Source organism: Indicator indicator, chromosome 7 (genome assembly GCF_027791375.1).
Source record: "Indicator indicator isolate 239-I01 chromosome 7, UM_Iind_1.1, whole genome shotgun sequence".
Lineage (NCBI taxonomy): Eukaryota > Metazoa > Chordata > Aves > Piciformes > Indicatoridae > Indicator > Indicator indicator.
Genome location: NC_072016.1, coordinates 31,241,704 through 31,256,254, shown reverse-complemented (window position 1 = coordinate 31,256,254; position 14,551 = coordinate 31,241,704). Strand labels below are relative to the sequence as shown.

The 14,551-nt window shown below is 38.7% G+C and overlaps 1 protein-coding gene across 1 annotated transcript in view; it reads right to left on the bottom strand.

Moving 5' to 3' along the window:
- TET1 (tet methylcytosine dioxygenase 1) overlaps window positions 1–14,551 on the bottom strand; it is a 65,013-nt gene that overhangs the window by 24,071 nt on the left and 26,391 nt on the right. Inside the window, exons 3-5 of the mRNA XM_054382293.1 lie at window positions 10,156–12,682; window positions 8,913–9,003; window positions 8,222–8,315 (exon numbers count right to left, since the gene is read on the bottom strand). Of these exons, the coding sequence (XP_054238268.1) occupies window positions 8,222–8,315; window positions 8,913–9,003; window positions 10,156–12,682 (2,712 nt within the window). The remainder of the gene's footprint in view (window positions 1–8,221; window positions 8,316–8,912; window positions 9,004–10,155; window positions 12,683–14,551) is intronic.

Sequence of the window (14,551 nt, the reverse complement as noted above, 5' to 3'; positions counted from 1 at the left end):
TGCTGCCCCTTGGCATGCTGTGGCTGACGTTGGCAGTCAGACGAAACCTCTCTTCCGCAGTCATCACACCCCACAGCAATGCCATGCTAGGTTCACAGAGCAGTGTGTGAGCAGGACAACAGAAAACCATAGCATAAATTCAGGTGACTTCTTAGTTGCATCAACAGTGACGTAACTCCATTAATTTCCAAGCTTGCTGTTTTCTAGTGCCTGACTATGTCAAATAAATGTTTTAACTCTACAAGATGTATATTGTATTGTAAGTAAGCATATTAAGTTAAACTGCCTGCACTTGCTTTTGTTACTCAACTTATGGTTATCTGAGTCATGAGCACAATCCAACGCACAACTACAAGCTGTGTACTACTGATCAAGATTTTGCCTGATGTGCTCACAGATTTCTCACTGCTTTTTAAAGTCATGGACCTAGGGAGGCTTTAGTGCATTTTTAAATTATGCCTTAGCTGTCTCCAGTTTATGTCTTTACTTCTATTGCAGCCTGAAATTACTGAGGATGGCTCCAAGACCTTTTCACCCTTAAACATCCCCAAACCATACAGTGTTTTAACTACCTGCCCCACCATTTACTTTACAGAAATCTCATGCTTGTTAAATTCATACAACAGCAATATTGTCTTAATAATGTCATCAGAAGAATAGAATATATAAAACCTTAGCCTATGCTTTAGCGCACTGTTCTTTTCAGCATGCGTTTGACAAAGCGTCCTCTTCAAGGCAAAAGGAATTAATGTACTGTCACAACCACAGACAATATGATAATAATGCAATTTGATTAATCAGTTCTTCATGCAATAATTTAAAATGTGTATTTATTTGTATTGAAAGTTTGTAAATGTAACTCTCAGTGCATTTATTGTTTACATATGAAACACTGACATGTCAAATACTAAGTTAAATATGCAACAAATGGAGCAAGTCCCTGAATGTTTCCTCAGGCTCTGAACAATGCACAATCAGCTGGCAGATTCTGTGTCCAAAAGCTATTGCTCTGGCTCTCAATTTCTGTGCTGTAGTTAACAGTAGTGATACAGTAAATAATTTAATATTTTACTTTGTTTAATTTTGGTCCTTGATGAATTTAAGAGGAATGAGAAAGTAAATATTTGATAAATGGTGGATCTTTAAAGCTAGTTTTTGTTAACATGGAACTTTCCTCCTGCAATTACTTTTCCACACAAAATAACAGTGATGCATTAGTGACATACAAAGAAAACCCAAGATGATCAACAAAGCAAACCTGTAATAAGTTTGCAAAGTATTATGTAAGATTTAAATATCACATTATCATCTTTTTGCAGGAGTAGGGCCAGATTATCCCTGAGCTCATTTTAGCAAGCACACTCTTTTATAGAGGCACGTTTCATGTTTTCTGTACTGCTTCTCAGTAATTCTCACCAGTTTCTTTCCCTGTTTCCATCACTACTGAAACTGATGTCTAATGGACTCATGTCCCAGGCAGTAACATGCTAGTTACCATTCATCACATACATGAAACTACAACACTGCTTTTTGTGTAGCTTTGTATTTATCAAGTGGGTTTTATCTGCCATTTTAGTGACCATTTGGTTTGGGTCACAAGACCTTCCTCCTGTTCATGGTATCTGTCCCTCCTCATCATCATCCTGAGCAAATTTGTATCATCAGTGGTTAGTGCTTCAGCATGTCCCACTTGTTTCAAATAATTTTTGAACATACTGACCAGCATCAGTAAAGCTGTGTTGTCAGTAAGACCTACTCCAGCTCTCCAAATGCTCAAGTTCTACTTACTTATTTCTTTTAGATTGCTGAAGCAATTGTCTCAACCCTTGGAAGGAGCTCTAGAACAAGGAATAAGTACACTGTGAATATAAATCACTTGATGTTACTAAACATAAGCCAGCCTATCTAAATCAGCATGTACATGAATTATGTAAGTAGCTCAGAGTCAAGTCAGCAGAAGCTCAGCATACCAGATGCTGAATTACCACATGAATGAGAAATTACCTTCCAGTTTAGGCTCACCAGAACAGTCGTGTTAACTTGATCTAAACCAGACACCACTAGCACAAATTTGTAGGTGCAAGTTAAATACATTGCTGTAAGTTACTGGATGAGCTAAATAATGCAACCAACAAAGAAAGGCTTTTTAGGTTTATTTCATCTCCAGGTGGTTCCACTGCAATTCTCCCTCCAGCCCACTCTGTATTTCCTCTACAAAATAGCTAAGTCTCCTGTGCAGGGTATGAGGAACTGATTTTAAAGTGAGAACACAGCAGAACAGTTTGGCTCCAGGTTTTCTCTGGATTTTGTCTCTGTGCAGGGTCTCTGTGGAGTCCTCAACACTGGACAAGAGTCTCCGCTAAGACATAATTTCATAATCATCTCCCCTAGCACAAAGTGAGTTCAGTCTGTTCAATCCTGCTGCTCTTGTGGCAGGCGATCCAATGTAATAGCAGCAGAAATATTTGCCACCAAAATCAGCCTGCCCTCTTTTCTGCTGCTTCACCCCTACAGGCACATTAAGCCACATTAAACTCTTTTCTTACTAGAAAATGTTATATCCTTTCATTCTCAGAATGTCTGAGTAGTATTAAAAAAGGACTTCCACTACCCTAAATTCTCTCCTCTTGAGTACCTGCAGACTACACTGAAAGTATTAGCACAGAACAGTTCCTGTCATTCTCAACACTCTGAAGCGACTTGGTTCTTTTTACAGGGTATCCCTGAAGGCTGGTATCTGCAGTTACCTGCAAACACCTGGTTTCAGGTTGCTTTTGGATGCACTGTTGCTCACAAAGGAGCAGGCTGCACTATATGTAGGTTAAGTGATTCTTCTCTAATTATGCCACCAATACTGTAGAAATGAGGGCAAAACTCAAGTCTCAGCTCCCAGTGCCCTCTTATCCTCCTCATTCTGTCAAACCTCCCTTTCCATTTATATTGCAGGACATGGTTCAACTCCACTTTTGTGATAGTTTTAAGGCTGTGCCTTTATTATTTTCTCACAGAGTTTGTTCGAGCAGAAAGGTAAAAGAATGTAAATAAATCACAATTGGGTGTAAGAAAACAAAATAATGATTATTCTAAACACACTGGAGAGAGAGAAATGTTTAAGAGTCAGTACTCAAAACAAGGTACAGGCAGTCTCTCTCAGTCTCTCTGTTCTGTGTTTCTCTTCTGCAGATAACATACTGGCATACTGACCGTGACAAGTTAAGTGTAACAAATCTCTCTGTTTCTTGTCTTTCTTCCTTCTGCCAGGGGGGTCTGGGGAAGTCGGGAGGAGAAAAAGCAAGGGCCTCTCTGGGGTCAGGGGGTTTTGTTGTGTTTTTCTGTTAATTGTACGTATTTGTAAATGTTGTGAATAGTGTATATTTGTACATATTCATCACATTTCATCATAGATTGTAGTTTTGCCTGTAAATACAGTTTCATTTGCTTCTGAACTGAGCTAGTCTGGAGTTGTTAATGTGGGAGGGGAATTTCAGCCCACCACACCACAACAACTTTATCATAAAGATGACAGCAAGACTCTGCTCTCTGTTGAGATAGCCCTTTTGTTTTAATTACAGTAGTGATAACAGGTAAATCCTTGGTCTTTTATAATAATTAGTAGCTTTTTAGTTTCATGTTTATTAAACTATTTGAGTAGTTCTTCATATCGAACAATATTAAAACACTTTTACTTCAGAAACCATGTGAAAGTTTCTAATAAATTTGAATCTCAAAGCACTGCAGCACTTAAAGAATGGATAACATTCCAAACGTTTTCATCCAAAAAATCAATTCTCCCCACTCTGTATTTAGCGGGTATAGCTCTCAGCAAACAGTGAAAATAATGCCTGCACAAATGCAGTACCCGCCACACACACTAACATAAAATATTACAGCGGTGTGGCAAGAAAGCACTGCTCTAGTACAACATTGTCCCAAAAGGTGAACAAACCCCCCACCATGTGCCAAAATGACTTCTCCCATGGAGACAGTTTAATATTATTATTATATTATTATTATATTATTTCAAGCTTGAAGTACAGTAAATTGTTAAGAGCAGAATGGAGCTGGGAACAGTCAGTGCAGGAGAACTTACTATAAAGCCATTTTCAAAACCTGTCCAATATCGTGTTCCAAACAGCGTGACAGCTGCACTGTCCCCAGTGCCACTCCAGCCCCCCTGACCACTTCACCGCCAAGAGGGATACAGAAATTGGGCATCAGGGAGCCTGCTTCCAGGTGCCTGAGCTCCTGATAAAGTGGTGTTCAGTCATGATCATCCACTGCAGAGTGAAGTACCTTGCTCAGTTGGCAGCTCATGTTCTTGAATAAAATAGACATCAGAAGAGATTGTGTATAATAACTTTGCGCTAGAGAGCCTATGAGCTGCAGTGACTTCTCAGTTTTCTTGCCTTTTCAGTTCTACATTTCATTCGCTTTCTCAACTCAAGATAAACTAGCAAACTGAAGAAAACAATAAATTCTCTTTTCTGTATCTGCAGAAGAATTATTGCTATTAGGACTCGTTCAGCATTCAACAAATTGTAGTTTCTGGTGTTTAGCTGCAATTTCCTTTCAGTTCAACGATCTATAAAATCTCAGTTACAACAGTGAGTTATATAGGCATTACTTTCAAAAAGTGATTAATTTCAATGTTGATGTTAGTTCAAGGTTGATGTTAGTTTCAGGTTTGTGCAGGATTGAAATTTCAACTTTTAATACATTTTAGAAGTATTTCTAATCAGTTTCTTTATCCCTTTTTAATCCATCCTTTTTATTATTATTATTGCATCTTACTAACATATAACCAAGGCTACAGAAAAGAAAATAAAGATCTGTCAAGTTACAAATCTAAACTCCAAAAAGGCAGGCAGTTCGGAGGTGAGAAAGTTTGAGATACCACTGGCAAAAGCCACAAAAGCTCCACAATACTAATTAGGGCACCAGCAGGCTAAGAGAAGGCTCCCAGAGGTAGTTAAAGGACCATAGTGACAAAAACAAACAAAAAATACCAACCCACAACAGCAACACAAAATTGAACAACAATCCCCCCCCACCAAACAGCAGCAATTTGTAAAGGTCAGATGACATCCACTGAAGAAACTCGAAGATGAAACAGATGAAGTAATAAATGTGACATGCACTGTCTTGATTTATAATACATTAACATCAGAGGGCCTGAGGATTACCAAGAGGATACCACTTCGTAAAGCAACCTTAGAAGAAAGATGTTTGTTAACCTGGTATTTTTGTGGGGCAAAGCACACAGGAAAGAAGTGTGATGGACAGGGAGAAACCAAACTCTTCTGAAGTGAAGTCACAACTCAGTCATACTGCAGGTCTCTCCACGTATCCAAACATCACTCAGTAAGGTCTCTTAGTAAAGGCTCTTAAAAAACCCCTAATGTGTCTTGGGACAAATCAAAAGCCCACACATGAATAACTGGTGAAGAGACAGGAAACAAAGGCTGGTATGTCTCCGATGGGAGCTCCGCAGAACTGTGTTCAAGCTTGTGCTATTCAGTGTGTTTGCTAAGGGTAGATAAAAGGATGACAATGTTTGTTGATGACACAAAGCAATTCAGAGTAGCGAAGCCAAACATAGTTTGCAAACAAATGAAGGAGTTCATACTGCTGAGTGGGTTGTAAAATGGCAGATAAAATTCACTGTGGATATGCATATTTAATGCACACGGAGAAAACAGTTCTATTTTTAGATGTAGATAGAGACTCCAACTTGGCCATTAGCATGCAGGAATGAGAATCTGGCATAATGATAAAGTGCTATGAAACTTCCGAATCACTGCTCTCTAAGGGAGGAAAGGCTTTTGTTAGGAATTACTGGGAATAGAGCACAAAGCTGAAAACATTTTGCACCATTTTAACTCTTAACAGGAAAGAAAAGAAGAAATAAATATGACATTATTTATGCAAGATAACTGAACACAAAGACACTGCCTCCAGCTCAGGGAACCACAGAGTTACGAACAAGTTTTCTGGGAGGCAACTACCCTGCTATTAACACCTTTCTGCTCTGGGTCCATGCTGGAGGCAGGATATTGGCAAGAAGGACCTTTGGGCTTGCACTTATCTCATGTCTTTACTCAGAGCTGGAGCTGTAAAACTTACATTGCAACTCTGAATAAAGTCACCAGACAGCAATGATAGCTTAGCTGATCTAAGCCAACATCTACTGAAACCAGGAGACAGAACCCACAGGAAATGAGGCTAATGCGGAAAACATGAAGACCCAAAGCTGACCTCCTCTGAGGTCAGGCAGAGGGATGATGCCTACAGAGAGTTACTCATGAACAACCACCTCAAAAGCTATTTCACATGAATTTTAATTTACCATCAGACACATGAAGAGCAGAAAAAAACCCACAACACATCTGTTACCAGCCAAAGCACAGATAAAATCACAAGACTGATACCATTTGAGTAACTTGTCATAGTCTGATTAAAGACAGTGCACAATAACATGAAACTTTTTATTATAAGAATGGGTTACCAAGAGTGATAGGCCAGTGATTTCAGTACTTTAAAGAGTTTTTAGCTTATGAAGAATTGTGATGAAGTTGGGCAAAGCTAAAAAGCACAAGAAATGTAAACAGAAAGGAGTATATTTACTCTGGCATACGTCATAGAATGGCATGGTATTTTCTAATCACACAGTTACTACCTACACAGATATCCTACCTACACACATTCGAAATTTCAGGCAAAATTCTACTAATAGTATTGTCTCACTTTTATGTCCAAAAAGAATTTCTGATGTAAAAATAAAATAAATAAATCAGTGGCCAAGCAGTCTCCTTGCCACTGCATGTAATGAAAACAACAGCAAGCTTATCTTCACTGCACACAGTTTAGCTCAGGTGGGTGTCAGTCTAATGCTTACATGTACAATTACCATAATGCTTCATACCCAAGGCAATATTTACTGATAATACTTAAGTTCAGCTAATAGGAACATTACTGTCAACATCCATCAGGACAACGTATCACCCAAAACCAGAAAACATGAAAAAATACAGAAGAGACAGATGTTTATTTCTTCTCAAAAGAAGACTGAAAGATAAAAGATTCTGCAAGTTTATAAGAACCTGAATTCTAAGGCTCACAAGTGTTTCTAAAGTAAGAATTTTAACTCCTGCCCTCTGTTAAAACAGAGTATTTTATTTAGTTGAAACCCTGAGAAAAAACATTCCATTCTGTTTGGGTTAGTTGTTAGTTTTGCCACCTTTTTTTATTGGGTGCTGATATGTTATTATATGTTGTCTGTGAAGCAGCGCACACTTTATGTATTGAGTACAACACAATTTTGACTGTTCCACACAACAGCAATAAGTGTTTAGAATGCAATACCATTCATGTACACCATGTAACAGCCTTGTTTTGGTCATGCAGTTACAAACGCAGTCTACCAACTGCAGAGTTATCCTCACCGTTTTTTTTCAATCAAGTCTGAATTTCCTAAATAGAGCAATAAATGTTCATAAATGTTCTTTCTTTTAACAACCAAGTTACTTTATTATTTTCCAAAGTTTACAAGTTTTCCAGTCTACTTTTACCTCCCTCAGTGGTTTCAGCAATGATTAAGGAGAATCAATTCCTTCCAAGCTCTCTCCTGGAGCTTGTGTCTGTTACCTCATTTTCTGGCTCCTATGAAGCAGTGTGAGACAAGACCTTGGTGAAAACTATCACCACAACTTTAAATTTCCAAATACTGAGGTTCAGCTTGTCAAAAGTAGCAGTAAAGCCCATGGCATATGAGATGGAACTTCTTCATCCATCACAGTCTCTTTTCTTCAGGTGTTCATACAACTGAGAATGGTTTTAAAAACTTAGCAGAATTTTCCAGCTCTCCTAAGCAACCATCCATTCTTTTCTCCCTTTCACACTTCCCAGTAACATATTTCACTAGATACTCCAACTTTTGCACACTACCAGGGTCTTTTTACCCTGACACCTTTGGTTATCTCTGCTAACTTTCTTAAGCACCTCTCTTTCACACTCATTCAAACCACAGACTAAAACGGCACCACAGATTAAATTAAAATAAATAAATACCTTTTTCCTTAGTGTCACCATTCATACAGATTTGTACAATTACATTAAAAAACAGATCTTTGTTAAAGATCAGATTATATTTAAGACAAATGATTACACATTGTTTGATATTTAAAACTCACAATGATTTTACTGCTGTAACGTAAAAACTTACCCACTTGGCAATTGGACAGCCCTGAGAGCTTTTTCCTTCCTTTCCTGTATAAACCACTACCTCTATTCTTACAGCACTTCCTTTTGCTCCATATCTACAATAAAAAAAAAGTTCATGAGTAAAACAAACCACCACAGATAATTTTAAAATAGGAAACGTTTTCAATAAAACAAGAATAACTGAGAAGAGAAGAAAACCAAAATATTTGTAATACAAAAACATAGTTTTATGTTCAAACTCCTATTTGTAAGAGAAATCTTTGACATCTCTCTCCTGAAAACAAGGTTATACCAAGGAAAAATTATCTGGGGTAGAAAATGTTATCTGCATGTAAATTCTAGTATGCTAGGTGACCCTTCTATCCAGTTTGCCACAGCTTCTTTGCATGTAAAACCTAATTCTGCCAGCTGCTGATCTCTGTCACTCCAGCGATCTTCAACAGCAGTTAAGAACACACTGCACTTGAAAATTCAGCCCTAAAGTTGCAAGAGCTGAGAGCAGACATACAAGATTGGAACTGAAATGCTAGTGCTCACTTCATGCACATCTGAACAGAAAATCACTTTAAAAACGAGTACTGCAGAAAGTTTGGAAAAACAAAGCTAAACATAGCACCTGATTGCTCATAGCCCTTCTTTCCTGTTTAGACAGTCAAAAATACTGTGAGCTTTAAATGCTGAATTTTCCTCACCTGTTCTCCATTATTTCTCTCACAGCAGCAACACTTGGTCCTGTCCCGAGGTGTGTGTAATAGGGGCCTTCATCTTTCTCTATTATTTGCTCTGTAAGCAAAATATATTTACACCATTACAAGTATACCTAGAAATGGTTTACAGAAACTTCTTACAAGTTAAATTACAATACATCAAATTTGTTCCTAAAATGTAATGAATAAAAAGTATGACAGATTTTTCTCCTCAGAGGCATCAAAATTCTATACTTGTTTCCTCTTATAATTTGCTAGTATTTTTTCTTTATGTTATGATCATAATTACAGTAATTTTGCATTCTTTACCAATTTTCATTACAGGAGCTAGCATGTATTGACTAAGTAAGCTTCCCAGTATCTTTGTTAGGAGGAAAACATTTTAGACAAAGGAGAATTGAGGAGAAAAAAAATTAATTAACTGATAGTTACATATTACAGAACAGAAAACGTAATCCAGGCCTCTTAACTAGCACTTTGCCAATTCAGAACATTAAAGTTGAAACCATTTGCCTGTGTGCAACTTATTGGTAAGTCTCTTGACTTGTTTTTCCATCTGTGCGCTTCACTAGTCTGAAAACACAGCATTTCGAATGCCATCCACCAAGCTGTATTTGTAAAACCCTCAATACTGAACTCAATCTGACATACCATCTTGCAAGGTAAAATACAGGTGGCCTCACCTGAGCTGCACCTTACCTCTCCCCTCTGCATGGACTCTTCAAGGCAAAGTGACAACAGTCATCAGGACCAACCAGGAGACAGTACAGAGACCACACACAGCTATGCCCTGCTGCTCATCTAACAGCATTTAGGCAATCATCTCAATATACTGGGAAAGTTTTACACAGCCTATCTTGGGTAAAAACTAGTTCTAGACTACAAAAATAAGAAGCTGATATTCTACAAATAAATTCACACAGAGCACCAGCTGGTGCAATGACAAAACAACCCTCACGTTTTCTTCCTGGGTTGAAATGCAAGCAAAGAACTTAAACCTGCCAGTTGCAATGGCAAAAATACTCAGTTCTGCTATGATTTGCAGGCCCAAAGAACTCCAAGCAAAAGTTACAGGAAAGGAAAAAATAATTTCTTCCCATTTCCTAATGGCAGAACACTGATCCTTTTGCAACAACTAAGTAGCTGTCAAGTATACTTTCTCACATGAAAACAAACAACATGAACACACCCCTGAAGGGTACAGCCAAAGGTTAGTGAAAAGACTTACCAACACAGTCACAAGTTGGCAATTCAGGCTGTCCTTTTTTTGTAGGTGTATCTATTAAATTTTTTGTGGGAGTATCAAGAAACTTCATAGGTGATTCAAGGAAACTGCTGAGTGTGTTTTTTGCTGGAGAACACCCTGAGTTGCCTGTGCTCTGTGGGTGCTCAGTACCCAAATTGGTTGATATCAGAGCGGTCACTTCATTTGCATGCTCCATATTCCTGAGAGCTTCAAGAGCACCTGGTACCTGGGCCCCACCACAGGGAAGAGGCAGCACTTGTGACTTGGACTCTACTTGTTGTTTGACAGCACCCTGCTGAACATAGGCTTTGTCTTCACTGCATGTTTCATTCTCTCTCAGGTTAGATCGACTAAAAGTTTGAGGCAAGGGATTTGTCTGACTGACATTTGCTGTTTGCTGTACCTGAGAATTGTGTTTTTCTGTAAACATCTGTAGGTTTGCACTTGGTCTGTTCAATAAGAAAGCTGGTTTCAACTGTGACACAGACGGAGGATTACGGGAGGACAGGTTGCTATGCTGGTTACATGCAACAACTTCATTTTTTAGTGGATCAGTGCTCAGTGGGTCACTGGAGCCTGCAGTTTTGATTTGCTCATTCACCACTTCACAGCCAAACAACCTGTCTTTTCTTCTCTCTTGCGGTACCTCGGGTAAACATCTATGGAATTTTATCTGCGTTTGTGGGAGAAATAATCTAGTTTTTTCTTGCGATACTGAAGTATTTTGATTCGGTGCTCTCTGGACTTTGGTTCTTGGAGATTTTTTTTCAGATGGAGCTATTCTTGAATCCTGTGGCATGGTTTGACCAAGCTTATGCAGTTTTGATGATATCCAAATGTCCTGCAACTCATTATGCTGGCATGACAACAGTTCTAGCTGGTTTTGATTATTTTGTTGATAGCGTGCTTCTTGAGGCTTCTTTTTGGGTCTTGATTTCCACGGCACAGCATTTCCTTTTTTATTTATTGGTTGTTTTTGCTTTAACAGTAAGGAACTATAATTATTCCTAAAAAATGCAGATTCTTTTTTCGGCAGCACATCTTGGTTGTATTTTGGCTGCTTTTCATGTGATATTAGATTAAGCAGCGATGCCTTTATGTCATTCTTTTGCTCTGAATTTGTCTGTTTTGATTCAATTAGCGCTGCGAGTTGAGTGAGTTGTGCAGCTACATCCTCTTCATCCTGGCTGTGAATTCCACCTTCTTTACTTAAAGAACTAGCTTCCAACTTCAAATCATTACAGGCTGGCTTTTGCTCTAACTGACCAAGAGCTTCCAAGCTGTTACTTGTTTGCTGGATGTTATGTGAGGTACTGCAATACTGTGAGCGGGTGACTGGATCACAAGTGTAATTGTTCTTGTTAGTATATCCTGAAAATGACTTTGAATTAGATGTTAAGTCAGATGAAGTTTCAGTATCTCTTGAGAATAACTGTAATTTATACATCTCAGCAGTTGGGTTGGCAGGTTTATCACACAATTCAGAAACTGAACTTTGGCCATTGTATAACACTGCCTTATTAGGGAGCTGCTTCTGCGACTGAGCACAGTGAGCCAAGAGCTGTTGCTCATTCTGTAAGTAAGTGTCTTTGATTTCTTTTAATGCAGAAGATGTGAGGGAGGGTGAGATGTCCCTTTGATAACTATGGAGCAAGCTGGAAGTTGTTTCTTTTGTATATTCAGTACTTTCTGTTTTAGCTGGTGAGGTTTCTAAAGGGGCTTCAGATAACTGTGTTAAAGCTTCAATAGCTACAAGCTGCTCAATGGTTAAATTTCTGTTTTTAATCAGGGACAGGAAAGTTGGCTGGAGTGAAAAATCCTCATGCTGTGTCTCTGTGTTAGGTACCTCAGAGCCATCCTTCCCTACATGTACTTCTTCAGGCAGTGGACACAAGCTTTCCTGCAGATCCAAAACAGAATTTGTCTGCAAAACTGACTTCTCAGAGGAATCCCCAAAGACACTGCAAGTGCAGTTTTCCTCTTTCATTAAAGTATTTCCTTCTTTCTCCAGGTGAACACAGCCCACACCTGTGGTACGACTGTTTACTGCGCTCTTCACATTGGTACCTTTCATCCACTGCATATGGGAGCTGCTTGTCAAATCTGTCCTTTCCTCTAGGGTTACTTCTTTCAGCAAAGCAACTGCTTCTGGTGGTGAATAATGTAGAGGTTTGATGCCATTTTTGATGGTCTGTGCAAATGATTTTTTTGGCTCAGCTAACTGACTGGGAGGGACTGTGCTTTCACTGTCCTCAGCGTTTTTCAAGTGTTCAGTGCCCACCACAGTTGCATGGTTATCTCCATTGACATGGACACCAAAAGATGGCTTCTCATTATGTGCCCACTTCTCTGCTTCTAAGCCTGTCATTCTTGCTTTCTGCTTAGACTGAACATTTTCAATGGGTACTGCTTGATTTGGTTTTGCCCTGTATTTTTCACCATGACCACATATACTGCATTCCATGAGTTCTGGTCTGCGGCCATTTACTGGTTTGTTTTCTAAATTTGCCTGCAAAATAATAATAATAATTTTTTTAAAACTGTTGTAAAAGCTGTTCAAAGCAGTAAGATTTACAGCAGTTAAACCCTACTTTGGCAGATATTCAGAATATTCTGATTACCACAGGCATGGGCATTGAAAAAGCAGCTCAGGAAGTCATAAAAACCTGCTGAAGCCTCTAGACCCCATCTATATTTATGGCTATTTTTCCCTACTGTTAGGGAAACAGAAGAAGCAAGCACGTGCATGTGGTGGTGGTGGGAGACCAAACCAAATGAACGAATAAAGAATGTTAGCATTCTGAATCAGATCTAAGGAGTCAGTTTTTAATGAATTTGCATAAGCAGATGAAACCCTCCCTTGAGTTCAGAGCAGGACTGAAATCCAAAGGCTTGTACCACAGAAAGTAGTAATTTGGTGTAATTATACCCATTTGGCCTGCTCAGTTAACTGATCCAACACCCAGTTGGACTCACCAGCAAGAATGACTGGTTTTCAGGCTTAGCTGCAAGCCCTTACAAAACTGACAAAATCTAAGTGGAAATGGCTGGTGAGATTATCAGCATCAGCTCACCTGAAAGTTCCCCTCTAAACACTGCATTTAGCTTTGGTATTTAGATGGCAACTTCCAGCTTTCTGAACACTGTAATCTCGAAATTCTCAGATTTGGTTAAATATACTCTTCATCTTCCCTGGTATTATACAGTTCATGTCACTGAAGAAATGTCAAAATCTAGACAGAGTCAGAATACTGTGTCCTTGAAAGAATCCTGACCTTAAGACAGCATTATAAATAAGCATTAAGGAATTAGGCAATTGCTGTTAAAATAAAATAAAAAAATAATGCAAGAACTCATGCAGAAATTGCAATAAAGGCAATTTTTATTACATTAATAATGTTTTATTTCTACTTATATTAGGTTTACAAAATAATTTTAATTCGTAATAGACAGTGCTGGTACTTAATCTTATTTAAATTGCTTTTAGATGGTACAGTATCTGTAGCCCTAAGCCCCACTTGAGAAAACCAGGACTGCTTTTCAAATAAGATATAAGCAATACAAGTGGTTAATTAATCATAGGTTGGCACAGTGCATTTTAGTTATTCTCAGACAATAGCACCCACTTTCATACAAAACCTTTGATTAAATCAGATGTGGTTTTGTGGCCATACCAACTACAGCACAGGGACTTCTCTGAGAAAATAACTCAGAAGAACAAATGCAAATTAGATTTATGATTAATCATAACCATCAAGATGGAAATGTCAGAAATCCTCAGGCAAAACAAGGCATACAGACCCAGCTCCATCTGGAGCCCAGTGCTCACCTCCCAGCTGATCCCCAATTGATAAAAAACAAAGCCAGCCATCCATAGCATGCCCTAGATATGAGGAAAAGCATCCTAAAATCTCATGGAAATGCTACAGAAACACGTGCAGCACCTATGCAGCTAAGCTGAACCTATGGAAATTACAATAGGAAAGAAAGATACCTTTTTTAATGTTTCACTACACAGAGACGCCTAACAGTCTGTGAGCCTGAACTCCTCTGGGTCCTGGTGATTATCAATCAATGATCCATACTGCCAGGGGATCACTGAGCAATTTCTAAGGGATCCACAAAAGTAGTTAGGCAGCTCTGTTGTTAGCTGAGGTAAATGCAATACACAGGCCTCTGCAACAGCACCAGAAAATATTTTAAGGGTCCACCATGGAAAACTAAACCCCCATAATTCTGTACCTGTGAATTTCAGTTACCTTGACTTTAAGAAACCCTAGGATATGACACTGCTCTATACATAGCAAGTATGTGTAAGATCTCTATCAGTCCGAAAGGTCTCTCAGCCATGTAAAACTGTTACTAAAAGTACACAATT